General features: G+C 37.3%; 1 protein-coding gene, 1 long non-coding RNA gene and 1 pseudogene across 2 annotated transcripts; all 3 read left to right on the forward strand.

Annotated features, from left to right (window-relative positions):
- Positions 1-5: 5 nt before the first annotated feature.
- LOC146929005 (uncharacterized) lies at positions 6-1,672 on the forward strand. Its single transcript, XR_015005930.1, has 2 exons — positions 6-388; positions 504-1,672. It is a non-coding gene; the product is annotated as an uncharacterized LOC146929005 (long non-coding RNA).
- Positions 1,673-3,631: 1,959 nt separating this feature from the next.
- Positions 3,632-13,978, forward strand: LOC146929006 (uncharacterized). Its single transcript, XM_085707189.1, has 3 exons — positions 3,632-4,714; positions 4,815-5,325; positions 12,303-13,978. The coding sequence occupies exons 1-3, from the start codon at positions 3,632-3,634 to the stop codon at positions 13,976-13,978; spliced, it is 3,270 nt and encodes a 1,089-aa protein (XP_085563315.1).
- Positions 10,236-10,335, forward strand: LOC146929007 (small nucleolar RNA R71; annotated as a pseudogene).
- Positions 13,979-22,839: the final 8,861 nt, after the last annotated feature.

A 22,839-nucleotide genomic window follows, 5' to 3' on the forward strand; every position in this document is an offset into this window, starting at 1 on the left:
CTATCATGACTGGTGGAAACAACCGCTCCTTTGTATGGGCGTCCATCTGTAATTTTGTCAGGTTATTGTTTTTACTTTGGGTGCTTCGCTTTGCTCTGTTTTGGCTATCACCTTCTCTTTGTAAATACTGTTGAGTGGATTCCCTTTTAGCACGCCTTGTGCGGGGTTATCTACTTCTTGTTAATATATACACCATTTTTGTTTGTTCAAAAAAGAAACAACCGATTTTGGAACATATAAATTACCATATGTATTGAGTCCATTGTAGAAAGAAAAATGGCTTCAAAGAAGTGCTCTCTTATTTTGGTAGTTCTCTTTATTTGACTATTGAGTTTTTCATCAAAGGCATTAGCAAGGAACATTGCGAATGCTTCGAAACTTAATCCATGTAAGTGAACTTCCCCATAATATCCATTTTGTTATTGCATTTGCGCAATATTATGAAGAAGTTTTTCATTTATAATTAAGTTGTTCTTGTATTAATATATGGTATTTTTGTATAGTTTCAGATGAAATAGGTCTGAATTATGCACGTGGCCACAATTTTCCATGAATGACATGGGCGTGTTTTTTTGTTTTTTGTTTTTTTGTTGATATATATGTAGGGGTGGACAGCGGACGGGTTCGGTCGGGGATCGGGCTCAAAATACGAATCCGCCCAAAACCGCGGGCTGTATACACCAACCCACTTCCGTCCATTTTCTCATGCGGGTTACGCGGTTTCGGGTTGTTCGGTTTACGGGGTTTGCTGGGCGGGTTACTGCGGGTTTAGATCTCAAACAAACATGTTTTTTCTTTAACGAAAGAAGCTCCATAACAGAGGAAAACAAGAAAATAAACAAAGATTTAGAATACAGGATGGAAACAACAAGGAGGAGTACATGAGATTATCCTCTCTTAGTTAGTTCCATCGTGGCCGTTTTACTTGGTGTTAGAAGAAGTTAGATTTGAACACATGAAGAGATGAATGAGAGAAGGAACGAGAGGCACTGAGGTCCGAAACTGAGACGGTGAGCTGCTAAGTTCCAAATAGAAAGTATCAAAAAATGGTTTAAATGCAAATAAAAGAAATAAATGTAATAATAACTACAATTCATGGGTAAATGGCAAGTAAGTAAATTATTAATAAAATAACATAGAAATATGTGTATTAACCTTCCAACTCACGTGAAAGTGAAAGGGAAAGGACAACACAGCTGGTACACTGCTCTATGTATGCCTATCCACTGTCACTCTCTGTAAGCATTGGCGGACGGGTTCGGTTACCGCTAGATCTAAGAATTTGATCCGCACCCGCCCGTATTAACCCGTATATAACTGATTTTCACTCTTAACTGACCCGTGAAACCGATCCGATCCGCCCGTTTGCAGCCCGAGTCTTACGGTTTACTCGGTTTTCGGCCGGGTCGGAAGAAACTGTCCACCCCTATATATATGGGCGTGTTAGGTTAGGTTGTTGTATCAATTTACGGATGAAGTTTGTAGAAAAAAATAATATTGGGATGTTGTTTTAAATATGCTTGTTGTTTAGTTTGATTTATTTTCCCTAGGTCGAAAGCTCGAGTGTTGCACTGGTTAGATTCTAATATGTGTTAAGAATATTTTAGTTAATGTGTAATATGTTCATCTATTGATTTACATGGTAAAAGTCCGAATAAATTTAAGCATAAAATTGACAATAAATTATATGGTTAATGCATTTTAAAAGTCCGTATTGAGCTTGAAAATGGAAACCGTCTCCTTCCCAAAGTTTACCTGGAACCCCAAGTCTTCCAAGAACTCTGCACCCCTTGGAAAGATGCATTGGTCGTGAAATTACTAGGGAAAAACCTCGGCTACAACACCATGAAAGAGCGGCTTCACAAAGTTTGGAAACCCCAAGGCGGTTTTGAGATCACATTGGTCCCCGGAATTCGCCTCACCAAATGCCAAAGTGGAAAGAACCGTGGTTTGGGTACGTTTTCCTGGATTAAACCTTGTTTATTATGATGAAAGCTTTCTTCTTGCTATGGCTTCTGCAATCGGCCACCCGATTAAAGTGGACACCAACACTCTAAAAGTAGAAAGAGGAAAATTTGCAAGAGTATGTGTCGAAGTTGATCTCACTGCTCCGGTGGTCGGGAAAATATGGGTGAACGGACATTGGTACAAAATTCAATACGAGGGGCTTCATCTGATTTGTACTAATTGTGGATGCTACGGTCACTTGGGAAGAAATTGCTCACAAAAATCCACCGCCTTGCACCAAGCCGCCACCACTCAAGGAAATAGCCAGCCGCCAGTTTCAGACCACCAGTCACCTGCGCATTCATTTCCGGCGTCCAGTAACGGTAAGAATTTAATTCCAAATCAAAATGATTCTTCAACTGATTTGGAAAATATTATTAGCAATGATGATGAAATAAATGAGCTTCATGGAGAATGGATGCTTGTCACTAGGAAGAAAAAATCGCAAGCTGGCCCCACTCACACTCCCAAAAACGTGACTAATAAAAGCAACAGATTCTCATCCTTATCCCAGCTGGCCCACCAAGTCAAACCAAACCAAGTCACAAATAAAAATGCTCCCAAACCAAAATTCAGCATGGCCCCACGTGTGAACAAAAACCACATGGAGACAAAAAGGCGCCGCCAGGATGATGACCCTCTTGACTCTAACCTTAATTTCCCCAACATCAAAAGCAACGCTGGCCCTATTCTCTCTTTCACAATCGACCAGCAGGCCCCACCCCTGTCAAAAGCCAACAAAATAATCATTGGCCAATCCTCAAATCCTGCCACGTCACATGCTTCAGGAACCAAAACCAAAGCTATTTCTACAATTCAAGCCTTTCCTTGTGCGACCCCACCGAGCCCTCATGACCAGCCAGCAAAAAACAACCCCCACCATGATGAAAATAACCATTCTGCCATCCCTCAAATAAAATCATTTCAAACTTCCCAGGCTCACCATCAACAAACCGTTTTTGCAGAAGATAACATGCACGTTCCAGAAAAAAATACAGATATTCATGAGGAATGCCATGACAACACTGGCAACCTAAACTCAGCAAATCTTTGTGATGAGGACATGGTCATTTAGCTGTCTTTCTCTGTCGTACCCTCTTTCATTTGGTATTGTTATGGAAGCTCTACTAGATACTACAATCCTCTCTTGGAATATCAGAGGGGCTCAAAATAGCAATTCAAAAAGACATTTGAAAGAACTGATTAGAAAGTATAACCCCACTTATCTAGCTATTCTTGAAGCTCATACACCTTATGCTCGCCTTTCTTTTTTTGGAATAACTTAGGTTATACCCCTGTTCACATCATTGAAGCCATTGGCCACTCAGGAGGTATTTGGCTTCTTAAACACACTGCTACTACTACTTCCTCGACCGTCCTTCATCACAACCAGCATTCCATAACCTTCTCCATCCAAAGGGGAGATGCCTACACCACTTGCACCTATGTCTATGCCAGCCCCAATCACACCATGCGCCCTAAACTTTGGTCCTTCCTCTCTACCATCAGTCAAAACATTACTAGCCCGTGGATGCTTATTGGTGATTTTAATGAAACTCTCATTCCTAGTGACCAAAGAGGCGGCATCTTTCATCATAATAGAGCGGCCCTCTTTTCAAACTTTATGGACAATTGCAACCTCCTTGATCTTTCAACTACAGGTGGTCGATTTACTTGGCACCGCAATCATAATGGAATCCGTATCCTCTCCAAAAAACTTGATAGAATCCTTGCTAATGTTGATTGGCGCATTACTTTTCCGGAAGCGTTTGTTGAGGTGCTCTGCAGGTTACATTCTGATCATAACCCACTTCTTCTCCGCTTTGGTGGCCTCCCTTTAGCTAGGGGCCCCAGACCTTTCCGTTTTGAAGCTGCCTGGATTGATCATAATGAGTATGAGGACTTGGTTAGACAATCTTGGAGATCCTCCAACCACAACACCATTTTAGCATTGAAAAAAGTCGAAGAGAACTCTATTATCTTCAATAGAGAAATTTTCGGAAACATTTTTAAGAGAAAGAAGCATGTAGAAAACAGACTCAAGGGTGTTCAAAATTACCTGGAGCGCGTTGACTCAGTTCGGCACACCCTCCTTGAAAAAGAATTGCAAAATGAGTATAATCACATTCTCTTTCAAGAAGAAATGCTTTGGTACCAAAAATCCCGCGAGAAGTGGATTAAATTTGGGGATAAAAATAGCTCTTTCTTTCATGACCAAACCATCATTCGAAGAAAGAAGACTAGAATTCATAGACTCCAACTTCCAAATGGCACCTGGTCTTCCGATGACTCCATCCTTCAAGCGGAAGCTCAAAAATATTTTAAGAACCTTTTGGCCAACTCACAACCCCACCAAAACCGCACCTTCAACTTCGGCCTACACCCCATCATTGACGACCCAAGCAAGATCTCCCTCACCTGTCCCATCACTAAAACCGAGGTTTTCAACGCCCTCAACTCCATGCAACCTTACAAAGCACCTGGCCCTGATGGTTTCCATTGTATCTTCTTCAAGCAATACTGGCATATAGTTGGAGATGACATCTTTCATTTGGTCCATTCAGCCTTTCAAAATGGTCATTTTGATCCGGAGATTTCAAATACTCTCATTGCACTCATTCCTAAGATTGACACTCCTAACACCTACAAAGATTTCAGACCTATCAGTTTGTGCAACATTGTTTACAAAATTATCACCAAAGTTTTGGTTCACAGATTGAGACCGATTCTTAATAATATTATTGGCCCCTATCAAAAGCAGTTTTCTGCCTGGTAGGGGAACTTCTGATAATTCTATTGTTTTGCAGGAAATTGTCCATTTCATGAGGAAATCAAAAAAGAAAAAAGGTTACGTAGCTTTCAAGTTGGATCTCGAAAAAGCTTTTGATAATGTCAATTGGGATTTTCTTCATCATTGCTTGAAAGACTTTGGATTCCCAGATATCACCATCAAGCTCATCATGCATTGTGTTACCTCACCCACCTTCTCTATTCTTTGGAATGGTAACAAATTGCCTCCTTTCAAGCCTTCCCACGGTCTTCGCCAAGGTGACCCGCTATCTCCCTACTTATTTATTCTTTGTATGGAAAAGCTTTCGGTTGCCATAAGCACTGCTGTCCTTCAAGGAGAATGGGAACCTATCCAAATCACAAATACTGGACCTCAAATATCTCATCTCCTCTTTGCGGATGATGTCCTCCTCTTCATTAAAGCTAGAAATGCTCAAATTCGTTTTGTTGCAGATTTATTTGATAGATTCAGCAAGGCTTCGGGGTTGGAGATCAATCTGTCCAAGTCTCGTGCTTTCTATTCCACAGGTACTCCACAAAGGAAAATTACTAGCCTTACTTCTATTTCAGGTATCCGGAGCACTTCTTCCCTCCATAGGTATCTCGGCTTCCCCATTATCAAAGGGCGACCAAAAAGGAGTGATTTCTCTTTTATCATTGAAAAAATGCATTCTAGGCTCGCTTCGTGGAAAAATAAACTTCTCAACAAACCAGAAAGATTGATGATAGGCCAAACCGCAAGTGCACGGTCTATCGAAGTAATAGTAGTAAAAGAGTATCGTTCCGCTAGGGAGTTATGAATTCGATTAACTTTTAGATAATGATTAGGAAAGAAGAAAGATTATAAAAAGGGAGGTTTAGTTGCTGAAGGTAAATAACAATAATAATAATAAAAGAGCCTTGGGATTATTGGTTCATCATAACAACGAATCTTTTCACAAGCAAGCCTTAAACTTATAATTATGCGTTAATCCTAATTTCTAAGGACAAGTTTCTCTTTAGCATATCACAGCTTCTCTCGAAGTCAATGAGTGTATCCCTCCAACAACCACACCTATTCTCATGGGTGATTGCCTTTGGGACCCTTGAAGATCGAAACTTTATGTGTCCCAAGGTTTGCTAGACTATTCTCATGTTTCGCAAACCTTGTCTAAATTCACTTGTTCGGATATCAAAGCTCCGCGTTCGCTTTATGAATTGATATCTAAGATGATGAATTAATCATTATCAAACCCTCCGCGTTCGCTTCCACAGTTTGATAATAATTAATTCATGTTAAAATGGTGAATTTAGATTAGGAATTAAGGTAACATATAATTAGGGTTTAAGGCTTGGCTTGATCCGGATTACGTCATTAGACTTATCCAACAATCCCAAGACAAAGAAGAGTCTACTCACTAACGTTCATTGTAGACATGGGGGAAGAAGAGAGAAAGCAATAAAGTAAAAGAACAATAATATAAAAGTGAACTTTTATTCCAAGAACAAAAGATGAATGTTTATGATCGAGAGCTACTCTATTTATAGCTTTACAATTGACTTAAAATCTAAGCAACTATAAGGGCTATTCGGTAAAACTACAACAGGGTAACTTGGGCCTAAAGCAAATGCAGCAAAAGTTATCCAGAGAGGTGGCACGGCCGTGCCAACCTTAGCACGGGCCGTGCCAAGCTTCTGACTTGGGGGCTCTATATTTTTGTTCCGAATCTTTCGTATTTTTGCTCCAAATCAGCTCCAGACTCCTTTCTTTTGCTGCAAGACACCTTCCATCATATATTCGTTCCTGAAATATAAAATATGCAATTGTAGTAAAAAGATTCAAAAAGGAAATATTATTGCAATAAAATAAATTCAAATCTAAATAAAACTAAACTAAATAATGCATAAAAATAGACTAAATATAGACTCATCAGACTCCCCCACACTTGAATCTTTGCTTGTCCTCAAGCAAAAGGCAATGGACATTGTAGCAACTAAAAGGATTAATTATGGCAATGCAATTGAAAACACAAGTCTCTTTGAAGGTTTTGTTTCAAGTACACTAATCACAATTTCAAACATTCCTCGTGAACCTATTCAACCCAACATCAAGTCTCAAGTGAGTGTGTGTGTGCAGTCCAACCCTTTTCTTGCTCCTGTATAAGACAAATATTATGAGGAACAAGTTCTATCCTTAATGCTAAAGTAACCGAGAAAAGTCATTTCTTCATTTCATATAAGAGTGATGGGAATTTAAGTTAAAATTAAATTAAATTAACAATTAAGCACAAAGGGGCTGCAGATGCTTAGGGGCTATCTATCCTCATAGGAAGTCTTCTCGGATGTAATTGTCCTTTTCCCCTAGATTCAAAATCACCCTAAGCATTGCTGCAAAATTATTATTTGTTTCATCTCCGCGTAGGAAGTCTTTTTGGATGTAATTGTCCTTTCCCCCTAGCATTGATGAATTTGTTTCACTTTAAGTTCAAATCAGGGAGTCACCACCACAATTAGGAAGTTAGGGATTATCCTTTCCCCCACATGTTGGTGCCATTCTCCCGCCCCATTTTAACTTTAACAATTAAGCATAAAACAATTAAGAACATTGATTATTTTCCCACACAAACTTATATTACTTTTACTCTGAAGACTTTAAAGGGTCTAAGTTAACACTAAAGATAGAATGTGCTCCTTAAAATACCTATTCATACACTTGCTCAAAGATTGCAACTGGGTGCTTTTCTCATTGGAGATTTTTCACAATAAAACAAGATGTGGGTATAGCAAGAACACAAGAAACACAAGAAACTACTTTCATGTACAAGAAACAACTTTTAAAGAAGAGACAAAACAAAAAATTTTATGCCATATTTTACATTAAAAACAAGCTACTAATCATGCCTCTTGCTATAAAAACAAAACAAAAGAATAAAGTTCAAGGGAGTTTGGGAACACTACGACTCTAGACACTTTATTAGGCCCCCCCACACTTAGGAGAAGCATTGTCCTCAATGATTCAAAAGAAAAGAAAAGAGAAGAAGAAGAAGAAGAAGATGATGAAGAAGAAGAAGAAGAAGAATTAGAATAGAGAAGAGTAGAGGAAGAGGAAAGCTCACAATTTTATTGAGGTCTATAGTGGACTTTGGAGGTGAAGGTGTTGCATCATGTTTCGGAGCATTTGATTGTTTTCTTCATTTATTCGATTGCTCCTTTGGACATTGGTTCTTTCAACACCTTGTCTTTGTTGCTCGGTGCTTTATTCTTTGAACTTTGGTTTGCATCCATGCCGGCCGCCGTTCATCATTATAGCTTCCACCGGCTTCTTGTTCATGGTGCAAGTTTGCACCTACCTCCGCTTTATCACCACCATCATCACCATCATTATGTACCTGTGGGTTAGTACCAACATAAAGCAAATTTTCCACCACCTCCGAATTATTTAAGTCCGGATTAGATAGAATAATCAAACAATAAGCTCTAATAATTTTCCATTCATATTGGTAATTGTTGTCATGAGTTCTAAGGAAGGACAAAGTAGTATATAAGTCTAGATAATAGTTCCCCTCTATCCTCTTGATCCCTTAATTCACACTCACCCCAAACTTCCTAGCAATAAAAGTGATGATTCCACCTACCATTATATCACTCTAATCATCCTGTTTCTTTTTAACAATTGAAACAAGATAATCATGCAAATAATAGCAAATGTTAATATGATGGTTATACAGCATAGCCCACAACATAAACAGTTCATTAATCCTCATCATCCCTACCTATTTCCTACTCCATATGGTGCAAGTCAATGTGTTCAACAATCTAACTATAGTATCTCTAATACCTAGTGTAATCATAGTATTACGATCAGGGTACCTGCAAGCAGATATAGGTCTAGAGATAAGAGTTTTATACCTATTCGGTATCTTTGAATTTGATGTCATGGTTCATGATTGTTGATTTCTTCCTCCTTGCATCATCATCTGAGCCAGCAATCTTCTTCCCTAATTTTTTTTTTTTTGAAATTATTTTTTTTTTTCAAAAATTATTTTTTTTTTCTTAGGCACGGCCGTGCCACCATAGGCACGGGCCGTGCCTAGCCTCTGGAATTTAGGCACAAAACTTTATTTTTTTTTTGAATTTTTTTTTTTAAATTTTTTTTTCAAATTGTTTTTTTTTTCTCTTTGCATCATCTTGGACAAGTACCTACAAAACAACTTAAAACAAGGAAAAACAAACAAACATAAACAATTAAATACGTGGGTTGCCTCCCACGAAGCGCTCGTTTAGAGTTATTAGCTTGACGGTTTAGAAAGTGGTTTATCTATCCTATACCCAATCTTTCAGAAAGGGAAAATGGCATCAAACTAACATTCTCTCCCAAATCACACATGGCTTTGTCTATAGTTTCAGATCCTATGACACAAGGTAGGGAAAAGCTTCCTAGATTCTTAAGTTTAGGTGGCAATTTGTTTGGAAGTATTTCAATAATATTCATAAACTGCTCATCTAACTTGGACTCATCAAACCCTTGTATTAATGGAATTTAATGCTCATGAGATGGTGAAACGAATGGCTTTTCATTCTCTCCTATGGCTTTCTCACTTTGAGGCTCATCACTCCTTATCTCTCCTTCATTGTTCTTAATTTTCACAACGGGGTCCTCTAATTGTTTACCATCCCTAAGAGTAATAGCACTTATATGGTTTTTGGGGTTGGTTTCGGTTTGGTCTAGGAGGACTTCGGAGGATTGTGAGGAAGTAGCCACCTGTTGGGGTACTTGAGAAGTCTGAGTCTCATGCATCTTACTGTGAGTAACTATGGAGTCTTCTTTTGATGTAAGTTTGGCAATAGAGTCCTTCAAAAATTCAGTTTGATTTTCAAGCTCTTGGAGCTGCTCGGATTGATTTATACAAAAAATTTCTAAAAAAAGTTCCAAGCTGGATTTTTGAGGGACTCTTTGGTTGTTTGCATAACAGGGTGGTGTTGTTTGTTGTCCAAAAAGATTTTGAGGGGTTTGAAAAAAATTTTGGTTGTTTCTAAACCCTTGATTATATTGAGCATGGTTTACTTGCTCAGGACTTCTAACAACACTACCTAGATCGCAATCAATGCCAAAATGGCCAAATACACCACAAATTTCACAAGAAGGAGATGCAGAAGAAGAAGAAGAGATGACACTAACATTTATTTTTTCAAATTTTTGGGTTAATGCATCAATCTTAACGGCAAGGTGATCATAGTTAGAGACTTCATACATACCTGCCTCCTTTTTGGAGGGTGAAGAATTAATGATGGCTCTCTCGTCGGTCCACTTGTAATGATTTTGAGCCATGTCTTCATTCAAGGCGTATGCTTTTGTGTAATTCTTGTTCATTAAAGCTCCACCTGCAGCTGCATCAACATAAATTTTTGTGGTATACAAAAGACCATTATAAAAAATGTGAATAATAAGCCAATTCTTTAAACCATGATGGGGACAAAGTCTAAGCATTTCTTTGAAACGCTCCCACGCATCGTAAAGAGATTCTCCATCTTTTTGAGTGAATTGTGTGATTTGAATCTTTAATTGGACGATTTTAGAATAGGGAAAGAATCGGGCAAGAAAAACTTGCTTCATTTGTTGCCATGAAAAGATAGAACCAATTTCCAATGAATGAAACCAAGCACTAGCTCTACCCCCTAAGGAGAAAGGAAAGAGGTGCAGCCTTACAGCCTCTTGGTTTGCATTCAAGGTTCCACTGAGTCTTAAAAAGGTTGAAATATGAAAATTCGGATCCTCAGTGGGTGATCCGAAAAATTGATTTTGCTGCACTAAGTGAACAAGTGCAGGTTCTATTTCAAAATTGTCCTCAACCGTTGGGTACACAATAGCATCGTATGACTCATTTGAAGATGGGATTGCATACTCATTGAGAGAGCGTTCCTTAGTCATATCGTTATTATCTTCCCAAGAAGTTAAAGGAAAAAGAAGAAATAGAGAAAGAAATAAATAAAATAAAATAAGATAAAACAAAAGATTTTTTTTTTATGGAGAGAGAGAGATTTTTTTTTTAAAATAAAAGTAAAATAATAATAAAAGAGGAAATAATATATTATATATATATATATATATATATATATATATATGTTTTTTTTTGAAAGAAATATAAAAAGAAACACAATAAAATAAAATAGGATAAAATAACGGAAAAGATTTTTTTTTTCAGAAAGAAATATAAAATCAAATAAAATAACGAAAAAAGATTTTTTTTTTTTTTGTCTAATCGTTAAAAAAAAGTTAATCAAATTGCAACAACTCCCCGGAAACGGCGCCAAAAACTTGATAGGCCAAACCGCAAGTGCACGGTCTATCGAAGTAATAGTAGTAAAAGAGTATCGTTCCGCTAGGGAGTTATGAATTCGATTAACTTTTAGATAATGATTAGGAAAGAAGAAAGATTATAAAAAGGGAGGTTTAGTTGCTGAAGGTAAATAACAATAATAATAATAAAAGAGCCTTGGGATTATTGGTTCATCATAACAACGAATCTTTTCACAAGCAAGCCTTAAACTTATAATTATGCGTTAATCCTAATTTCTAAGGACAAGTTTCTCTTTAGCATATCACAGCTTCTCTCGAAGTCAGTGAGTGTATCCCTCAAACAACCACACCTATTCTCATGGGTGATTGCCTTTGGGACCCTTGAAGATCGAAACTTTATGTGTCCCAAGGTTTGCTAGACTATTCTCATGTTTCGCAAACCTTGTCTAAATTCACTTGTTCGGATATCAAAGCTCCGCGTTCGCTTTATGAATTGATATCTAAGATGATGAATTAATCATTATCAAACCCTCCGCGTTCGCTTCCACAGTTTGATAATAATTAATTCATGTTAAAACGATGAATTTAGATTAGGAATTAAGGTAACATATAATTAGGGTTTAAGGCTTGGCTTGATCCGGATTACGTCATTAGACTTATCCAACAATCCCAAGACAAAGAAGAGTCTACTCACTAACGTTCATTGTAGACATGGGGGAAGAAGAGAGAAAGCAATAAAGTAAAAGAACAATAATATAAAAGTGAACTTTTATTCCAAGAACAAAAGATGAATGTTTATGATGGAGAGCTACTCTATTTATAGCTTTACAATTGACTTAAAATCTAAGCAACTATAAGGGCTATTCGGTAAAACTACAACAGGGTAACTTGGGCCTAAAGCAAATGCAGCAAAAGTTATCCAGAGAGGTGGCACGGCCGTGCCAACCTTAGCACGGGCCGTGCCAAGCTTCTGACTTGGGGGCTCTATATTTTTGTTCCGAATCTTTCGTATTTTTGCTCCAAATCAGCTCCAGACTCCTTTCTTTTGCTCCAAGACACCTTCCATCATATATTCGTTCCTGAAATATAAAATATGCAATTGTAGTAAAAAGATTCAAAAAGGAAATATTATTGCAATAAAATAAATTCAAATCTAAATAAAACTAAACTAAATAATGCATAAAAATAGACTAAATATAGACTCATCAATTGACTCTTGCCTCTTCAGTTTTGTCGTCTATTCCTTCATACTACATGCAAATTAATTGGATGCCCCAAAGCATTTGTGATAGTATTGACAAAACAACCCGCGACTTCATTTGGAAGGGCACCAACAACAAAGGTATCAATTTAGTTAATTGGCAGAAGGTTACTACTCCTAAACATCTTGGTGGTTTGTACATTCGTACGGCTAGAGAAACCAACACTAGTCTCCTTGGAAAACTGGTGTGGGACATGGTCCAGTCAACAAACAAATTATGGGTGCATCTTTTATCAAATAAATACATTAGGGGACAGAATTTCCTTCAAGCATCAATCCATCCAAACAGCTCTCCTTCTTGGTCCTCTATTATCCGTGCTAAAAATATTCTCAAACAAGGTTATTCTTGGCGCGCAGGTTCAGGTTCTTCTTCCTTCTGGTTCAGCCATTGGAGTACTCATGGCCCTATTGGTAATCATGTTCCCATTATTGACATCCATGATCTTCACCTTACCGTTAAAGATGTTTTCTCCGTTGATGGTATTCGAACTCAAGAATTATACACTAATCTCCCATCTGATATTGAAGACTTCATCAACACCACTCACTTCCGTTTCAACGCAGCAATTGAGGACTCTTTTATTTGGGCAAGAAATAAAAATGGCAGCTACACAACCAAAACTGGCTATGACTGGCTGCTCTCTCTCAAAGTTACGGCTGATGACACTATCCCCCACCGATTTTGGTCCTGGATATGGAAGTTGCAAGCACCAGAAAAATTAAAATTTCTAATTTGGCTTATCTGCCATAACGCTGTGCCTACGTTGTCGTTGCTACACCATAGAAGCATGGCTTTTGCTGCAACCTGCTCGCGATGTGGGGAGGAGGACGAAACATTGCTGCACTGTTTTCGAGACTGTCGATTCTCTAAGAATGTTTGGCACAAAATAGGTTTTACGGATCCTCTTTTTTTCTCTGATCAAGATGCTCACAATTGGGTAAATGCTGCTGCAACTGGCGCTTGTGGTGCGCATTTCCTTGCTGCACTTTGGTGGGTATGGCGTCATCGTAATTTGATGTGTCTCACCAACGAAACATGGTCCCTGTTTCGCATTACCAATAACATTCACAGTTTGACAGAGGGAATCATTAAGAGTTATCAACGCAGTGAGAGAACAACTACTTCTGAGCGGTTTGTTAAATGGAACGGTCAGAATCACTCAGGTACAATCCTCAATGTGGACGGCAGCTGCTTAGGAACTCCCATTCGAGCTGGGTTTGGTGGTATCATTCGAAACAGCCACGGGTTTTACCTATCTGGTTTTTCCGGACACATCGCCAATTCAAATGACATCCTCTTGGCGGAGCTCACCGCAATTTACCATGGTTTGCACTTGGCTATTGACACGGGATTAGATGATTTGGTTTGTTATTCAGACTCCCTCCTCTCCATCAATCTTCTCACGGTAAACACTCCGAGGTTTCACATATATGCCGTCCTTCTTCAAGATATCAAGGACCTGTTGAGCAACCGCAACTTCACTCTTCATCATACTCTTAGAGAGGGCAATTATTGTGCTGATTATTTGGCCAAAATGGGAGCATCTTCTGATAATGTTTTCACGGTGCATCATTCACCTCTTGACGACCTTCCGGTTCTGATTAGGAACGACGCCTCGGGCAATTTATTCCCTAGGGCCTAGTTTCTGTTTTCTGTCTTCTGTTGTTTTTCTTGCTTCTGTTTCTGTTTTCCTGTTTGTTTAGCTTCTGTAACCAAAAAAAACACAATTCACATGATGGTTGATAAATTTTAAAAAGGGCTGAAAATCATTTACGCATATTTGACCATTCTAAATAATTAGAAATTGCAAAGACAATTATTTTTTTTAATATAATTAGAGAGACAAATACTTATCACTAATAAATTTCTAAACGAACAATTTCAACGAAATCCATTTTTTCAAGAATTAAGCTCCTTTAAAGGAGGCAGAAATCATAAAATCCTGCATTGTTGATAGTGATCCCAAAAACGAAACAGTGGGTACCACTTGTCCATGAACTGAATCCATCGTTCTGTACAAATATGATAGGTCTTATATATAGTCATTGCAGCCTCCTAAAAAGATCTACTAACATCATGGAGTTGTTCCAAAAAATCAGAGCGGCCAATTATTAATGGGGTAACTAGATAGAGCGCCCAAGAAAAACGGGGACTAAACGATCTACCGAGATGTCAAAATGAATCGGTAGGGGAGCCTTAGAACGAATACCTGCGCTAGCAGGATTGGACGAAGCGGAAGCAAGAATGTCAGCTTGAGTAACAAGCGAGAATCCATTGCCTTGAAAACAACATTTTGACTTTAAGGAACTAAAGTTGCCAAACTTTGTGTATGGAAATTATAAGAAAAGAAATTAAGGCAAAAAAAGTGTTACATTTATAAATTAAGAGATAAAAAGAAAGAGACAAAATTTGAGATAAAAAAAATATTTAAGAGACTACCGTGAAATTTGAAAATAATTTATGATCTAGACAAAATTTGTAAATTAATATAAAAATTAAATAGAAATTGGATCTAATTTTCCTTTTTATTTATTCATGATAGTTTTGCATAGTATTTTAAGGGAGGGAGGGAGGGAGGGAGGGAGAGAGAGAGAGAGAGAGAGAGAGAGAGAGAGAGAGAGTGTGTGTTTCGGGTTAATATAATGTACCTTTTTACAAATGGTCCAAAGGTGAACATTTACCGGTTCTAGTAAAAAAAAAAAGATTTTTTTTATAATAATAAAAACTATTATTTTATTAGAATTTACTAAAATGGTTGAGTCCAAATTTATATTGAATCCATATTAGACAATCTCATTAATATTAATCTACAGAAGTGTCCCTCTAATGGAAATATTTTACTCATATTCATACACGTTTTCTTATAATCAAATTGAATTACGTAGACCATAAGAGATACTCACTCAAACCCTTGAAAACGAAGTTTTACATCCACTTTAAGCAAATCAATGGTTATTTCACCAATTAGGAAAAGCATACAAAGAGTATTTATGCTTAAGAACTAGAACCAGGCAATACTTTTAATTTAATCCACCAATTTTCCTACATTAGCCACCTGTACTTGAAAGATAATTTTAATGTATCTCTAATGTGCTCCTCGTGAAGAAGGCAAGCAGAAAGTGGCGAATGTCCGTTGATTACACAAACCTAAACAAATCCTACCCAAAGGAAGCCTATCCACTTCCCAACATCGACAAACTAGTGGACAACTCGTCTGGATACAAGCTGATGTCCTTCATGGATGCCTATTTTGGTTACAATTAGATTCCCTTGGATAAGGACGACAGGAAGCATCCAACGTTCATGATCGAGGGCACAAACTATATCTACAATGTTATGCCTTTTGGTTTACGTAACGCAAGCGCCACCTATAAAAGGATGATGAATAAAATCTTTCGTGACGAGATAAGGGATATGCTAGAGGTTTACATTGATGATATGATCGTAAAGTCAACCGAAGAATATCAACATTAAGACCACCTGGAGACGTTATTCGCTCACTTACGCCAGTATAACTTGCGCCTGAACCCATCACTTTTGAAGTCAAGGCAACAAAATTCCTGGGATTCTACCTCATAGAGAGAGGAATCGAAGCAAACGCCGAAAAGTGCAGGGACGTCCTGTGTAAGACCCCAATATTTTATAAACATTATATATGTCTGTTGGAACAAAATGTGTTTAACAATGAACCTTAAAGAGTTTTGATGATAACAAGGTATTAAAAATTGTAAATTGGACTAGCTAATATTTGTTCAAGTGTACAGGACCATAATTAAAAAAGTTACATCATTTATTGGTTCTGAATGAGCAAATAAAGAGCAAAGGAAACAACAAAATTGAAGCTTGGACGCTCCTGAAGGCAACGTGCTACTGAAGAAAATATCCGCTTCTAAAGAAAGTATAGTGCTCCTGAAGATTAGTGCTACTGAAGACAAGAGGTCCAGAAGCTACATCATCAGAAGCTGCATTATCAGAAGCTGCCTCATCAGAAGCCATTTCACCAGAAGCTGAAGATCAACTGGATTTGCAAAGATTCAAGGATTGAAGAATCATCACTGCAAATGCTGTCTATTGGATTCGAAAACACAACAAAAGATTAGTGGAATTTTGCAACGGTCATTTCAAAGGTGTTTGAAGGCATGTGCTTGCAATTTCGGATGAAAGCGTTGACATTGTACTTTGTACGAACTGTACAACCACCTTCTCCACTACTCTGTTTTGTGTCCACGCTACAAGACAAGAAAACAGCTCCAGAATACGGTTTCGCCTGCATATATGTTCCTTTGGATAAGGAATGGATTTCAAATTGGTTCTTCATAGGACAACAACCAAATCAGGCAAAAGATCAAAGGTGAAAGATCAAGCTTCAACAACGACTCTTTGATGTGCTGGCAATTTCACAACGTCTCTTTCACACCTCTATATAAAGGAGTGAAGACTTAGAGAATTGGCAATGCTGAACAACAGACTCTCAACATTTTTACAAGTGCCAAACCTCTGCTGAAATTGTTCTGCATTCACTTAGAATTTCTGTGTCTCAAAGTCATATTTTAGAAATTCTTAAGTCATTGAGTCTGTATCTGATTTGTATTGTGAGCTCCTCTGATTGTATATCAAGTGTTCAACCTTAAACAATTTTCTGTGTAATTTTGTTTAGTTAGAAGTCTCTTGCAGTTGTGCTTGAGCAGGAAGTCTCTTGATTGTGTTCTTGAGCATAGGAAGTCTCTTGCTTGTGTGCTTGAGCAAAGGAAGTCACTTGCTTGTGTGCTTGAGCAATTGTAATCAGATATTACTCTTAGTGAAAATCTCCTTGGAAGTGCAAGGGGGACTGGACTACTTCTGGATTGTGGAAGGAACCAGTATAATTGCTTTGTGTCGTTCTTCTTCTCTCTCTCTCTCTCTGTTTTATTCCGCTGCATTTAGATTCTGATTACCACTTCAGAAGCTGTCTCACTTAGATTCTGACCAGTGTGTTCAGTTTGTAGGAGAAACGAAGAATTTTCCAAAACACAATTCAACCCCCCTTCTTGTGTTTTTCTCACCTTCAATGTCATTTTCAGACATTTTCTTAATTCAATGTTTATTCAATAAATTATTTCTTGTGTAGAAAATTTAAGAAAAAGGTATCACTCTCTCAATTAAATTTTCTTAATTCAAAGTTTACGTACTTTACGTTTAATTAATCATTTTTTTTTAAGAAGTTAAAATGAAATATATTACTGAAGCCTGGAAATTTCAGCACAAGAAGTGCAAAAACCCCAACTCAAAGAATATCAAATTACAACCTCAAAACTAAGGGTAACAAAATAAAAAGAGCAAATTGCAAAACCACCCCATTACAGATAAAGAGAATTGATAAATGAATGAAAAAAAAAAATCAAACACAATACAGACACGATACAACACTGTAGTTTTATACATTTTTTTCATTTATTTTTATTTCCTTTCCTTCTCTCTCCTTCAACACCATCTCTCCCCTGCCATCCTTCTCTCTATATTTTTTTTTTTGTTTTGAAGAAAGCTATACTTCTCTCTGTTAACAAAATTGTGATTCATACTTTAACAAAATTATCAACTTTAACAAAATTGTCAGACCACTACTATTTTGGATACTAAACTTGTGATTCATACTGTATACAACGTACTAAAAGAAGTCTTTGTATGTATTCTTCAAAAGAAAAATCATCCAGTCTTTATGGATCTGGACTCAGTTTTTTTGTCCAAGTTCTTAACGGAACTAGGCTCCGTTTCTCAGCGGTGATTCGAATGGATTCTGGACAGTGTGAGGGAGAAGTGGGTGAACGGATTTGGGACGTGAATTCGTTGGTCGTGGTGAACGGATTGAAGGGGAAACGATGATGGCGAGAATGATGGTAGTGGTAAACGACAAGGACGGTGGTGGTGGACGGTGGCTGACTGTGAGAGAGGAGAGAAGAGAGAGAACAATGTTGCTGGTCTGAGAAAGAGAAAACGTAAAGAGGGAGAGGGTAGGCTGGGATTTTACAAATTTGCCCTTGCTTTAATGTTGAAAAGTCAAAATTACCCATGGTTTTGTATTTGTGTCTAATAATTTGTGTTCAGTTATCAATTCTCACAGATAAATACCCAGACAAGGTAAGGGGTTCAACCACCATAAATGGTAGGAAAAAGCAAAGTTAGGATGGTTCGCTTTCAGCCACCAATATAATTGAAATTTAATTTTAGGCTTAATTGCACTTACAGCCCCCTATCTTTTCAAAAGTTGCGGTTACAACCCCTTAACTAATTTAAATACAAAACAACCCCCTAAGTATTGAATCTTTGGCAGTTTTGGCCCCAAGGCTGACGTGGCACCCTAAGTAAGGTGACACGTGTCATTTTTGGCAGTTTTTTTTGGCCTTGGGGGGCCAAAACTGCCAAAGAATCAATACTTAGGGGGCTGTTTTGTATTTAAATTAGTTAAGGGGCTGTAACCGCAACTTTTGGAAAGATAGGGGGTCAAAAGTGCAATTAAGCCTTAATTTTATTTAGTAATTGGTGGAACGACGCCTCTTTTTGATGAAAGAACCGAGCGTTTCTTTCTATCCAAATCACCCACATACAAGAAAGCCATTGTCATACCCCAATTTTTGACCTAAGGCCCCACTGACACGTGTCACGTGACCCTAATCGATCTATCTTTTCAGTAAAGATTCGGCAGGAAGGTATTTTAAAATACCTCATATTTAGTTCTGGGTCGGGTCTTCTTCTCATTTTGTTCTTTTCTATTTTCCATCTTTTATCCAATTTTCAAATTAACTTTAATTAACTTTAATTTTGCTTCTAAAAATAAAACATTTTTTTAATAACTTGAATTAACTTTAATTTTGTTTTCTTTAATATTTAGTCTTTTTTCTTTTCTTTTCATTTTAATTCTTATTTTCTTTTTTATTATTGTCATTTGTCCGATAACATCCAAAAATCCCATAAGTCCAAAAAGGGTTTGCCCCAATCCAAATCTGTCACGTGCCTCAGTTGATCCCAATCCACAACCCAGCCGGTCAAGCCCCAATCCAGTCCAGATTCATTCACATTTTCCTCCTCATCCATCCAGCAACAACATTCTGTTTTCCTCCTCTCCAAGACACAGATTCTCGGCACATCTTCAACAAACCCTAGGTCACAATCCTGATGCTATAAATAACACCTACACAACACAAAGAAAGGACACGTAAAAAGGAGCAGAGACACAGAAACATCCAGAAGTTCAGAAGCCAGACACGTACGTCGCACAACAACAATCGGCGCCAACAACCAGTCTCAAATCACAACCGCACGAGGACTGACGAAACCAACACCATAACCGACGGTTGCAAGCAACACACATCAGCCGTTCAACCACACATCTAAACCACAGCTGGTCCATAAAAAAGAAAAGGTAGCATTTTTATTCTGTTTTCTTGTAGATCTAGGGTCATAAACTCGTTATTTTGATTTTTTAGGCTTAGAATCATGTAGAGGAGGGTGAACCGGTTTAAAAACAACAAAAGAATTTAAAAAAAGGGAGCTTTTAGCTCCGGTGCGGCGGCGCCGCCGCGATAACTCGCGGGCCACCGCACCAGAGATACCTCCGGCCACCCTTCTCTATCGGAGAAGAAGAAACATTAACGGTTCGTTTGGTAGGCGAGAGTTTGCTGCGAGAGAGATATTGAAGAGAGAAAAAGCAAAGAGATAGCTTATTTCTATCGTTTGGAGCATCAGTGAAATGCAGAAGAGAGATTATAATTTGTAGGCCCCACCCACTTTTTGAGTCTCCTCTGATGTGCGAAGAAAGGGAGAGAGACCATGTTATTTCCATAGTTACCCCTCTTTCTCTCGCATTGTCTTTCATATTATCTATACTTACTTTATAACATTTTTTTTTCCAGGGAATAGTTTATAGCATTGTTACGTTCCAAAAACACATAAAAGTGTGTGAATTGAATTAATTAGTTAATTAAATCAAAATAAATAATTTATTTACTTTAAATAATCATTTCATTTGTAAAAAAAAATAAAGCACTAATTATTTTAATTAATATTAACTATTAAATGAGCAAAATTTATTTTGGATGGATGTTTTTCAAATTTAGGGATATTTTGGTACTTTTATATATAATCAACACTTCTTTCTCTTCTATTTCTCTCATCTTTCTCTTATAACAAACAACACATCAAATCTACTCTATTTCTTACATCTTTCTCTCTTCTCATACTCTCTCTCACCTGTTATACCCTAATTTTGGACCTAAAAATACTTGTTCAAAATTTTCTCTCATCTTTGATATATGTCTATTATTCTTGAAGAATTGCCAATTTGCTATTGTTTACACTGACATTTTACTCTACTTTATCTCTCAACTTAGCTTTACAAGTCTTTTCAACTATGTATTTGTCCATGTTCTCTTGCATTTCAAGTCATCCAAAAACATCTTTCTTGCATTCTAAAGTCATTTGATATGTCTCTGGTCAATTGCATCTTCCTCTGCATTTTAGTTCAATGTTATTTGCAAAATTCATGAAAAAGGGTATTTTAGTCATTTCCTGCATTCAAACTCATTTTAGTCCTTTAAAAATTGTTTGAGTCTTTTCAATTGGTTTGAATAAGTCTTTATTTCAATTCTATGTCAAAATCCATTTCAAAAATTACGTTTAAAGTCATTTTGAGTCAGTTTAGCCCTAGGGGCATTTTAGTCTTTTCATGTGTTAAAACTCTGTTTAATTTCCAAAAAAATTGTCTTTGAGTCTTTTAATTTCGCTTGTATAAACTCTTGCTTTAATTCCATGTCAAAAAAACCATTTTAAAATTGCATCTGAATCATTTTGAGTCAGTTTAGCCCCTAGGGGCATTTTGGTCATTTCACACGAAATTTCGGCGGAGAGAGGTTACTTTAAAGTACCTCATTTAAGTAATTGGTTAGTTTTAGTCCGTTTTGTCATTTTTAATCGTTTCACTTTACGTTATTTTCAAATTACATTTTTTACCAATTTTATTTTAATTACATTTTTAGTCCTTTTGCTATTTTTGCATTTTAGTCCTTTATTTTTAGTTAATTACAGATCAGTCCACAAGAGTTAGTTACAAGGCCAGTCCACATGGCATCTTCCCATTGGTCCAGTCATCATACACATCACCTATAAAAGCCCAGTCACAGGCCAAATCATCACAACCACTATTCATTCTGCCACATCACACAAAAACAGATTTCCACTTTTCTCTCTCCAAAATTTTGGATCAAAATCACAAAAGTCTCAAGAACACTATGAAGATCATATGATTTTCTCATGAACATTCAAAATATTCATAAACACAAAACTAACCAAAAATCATCACAAATACACCAAAAGTCTCAAAAATCATCACAAGTTCTCAATACAACACGAAACCGAACCGGAACCGCAAGGAAGTGAACCGGCCGAACCGGATTTGAACCGGCCGAACCGGTCCAACACCACAAGGCCGCGGCGGTTTGGCTAGAAAGAGGGGAGGAGCTCGCGATTTTGCACCGGCAACGGAAGGGAAGGTTAGATCGGAACCGTTTTCGTGAAGATCAAGAGGTAAACAACTTCTTCCTCCTTTCTTCTTTTCCATTTTTGTGTCAAAATTTTTCAAACTTCAAACTTAGATCTATTCCTCACCGTTGATTTTCTTGAAAAACTAAGCTCGGATTCGTGATTAGAACGAAAAAGGATTGTTAAAAAGCTAAAAAAAATTTGAATCGGGCAAAAAAAAATTCCGACGCGGTGGTGCCGCCACCTCGCGGTGGTCGGCCACCGCGCCGGACCGGCGAGGCATGATCGGAGAAGAAGAAGTGAAATAGAGAGCTTCCCTCTCTAACAATATTCTAGAGAGAGAAGGACATGTGATTTGTGTAGTTGTTTCACGTAAAGTTTCTTTTAGAAACTTTTGTTCCATTTTATCATCTGCATGCATGTTCTTGTGGATTACCGTGTTCTCCCTTTGCTCTTAGCCGTTAGATCCTGATTCATGTGATGTGTATGAATGTGATACGTTGATTGTGTGTGCCTGTTTATGTTTACCATGTGCTGTGTGTTTTGGATCGTTAGATCTAGGCCAAACTTGGATCTGGATCAATCCAATGGCTGTGAGGCTTTTGGATAGTCCAGGATCCATCAAGACCTTGGGCTTGGGTCTATTTTCTTGCAGATCCTGTGATTCCTCTTATTTTTTTGCTATTTTACACTTTGTTTTAGTTTTTTACACCCCTGTCTGTCCAAAATTTTTCATAAAAGATCCTAAAAAATTTTCTATGTGTTCTTGATCATTTTCTTGACATTTTTGTGATGTTGTTATGTGTTAAATCTTGATTAAAAAATATGTGGTATTTTCTAGTTAATTGTTTACTATGTTTGTTAAAATTTGTGAAGTTTTATATGTTCTTGTGTCTAAAAATTCTTTAAAAATTCTAAAAATTTTCATACACATTTCTTGATAGTTTTGTGGTATTTTTGTGATGATTTTTGCATATTAAAACTTGGAAATAA

Source organism: Medicago sativa, chromosome 4 (genome assembly GCF_051527215.1).
Source record: "Medicago sativa cultivar Bolivia chromosome 4, Bolivia_mono, whole genome shotgun sequence".
NCBI lineage: Eukaryota > Viridiplantae > Streptophyta > Magnoliopsida > Fabales > Fabaceae > Medicago > Medicago sativa.

Bases quoted from the DNA above. Each gene is read 5' to 3' on its own strand.
- LOC146929006 (XM_085707189.1), top strand. From the start codon at position 3,632: ATGGACAATTGCAACCTCCTTGATCTTTCAACTACAGGTGGTCGATTT. The intron at 4,715-4,814 runs GTTCACAGATTG...ATTGTTTTGCAG, and splicing joins AAATTATCACCAAAGTTTTG to GAAATTGTCCATTTCATGAG. The intron at 5,326-12,302 runs GTACTCCACAAA...TTGCCTCTTCAG, and splicing joins TCGTGCTTTCTATTCCACAG to TTTTGTCGTCTATTCCTTCA.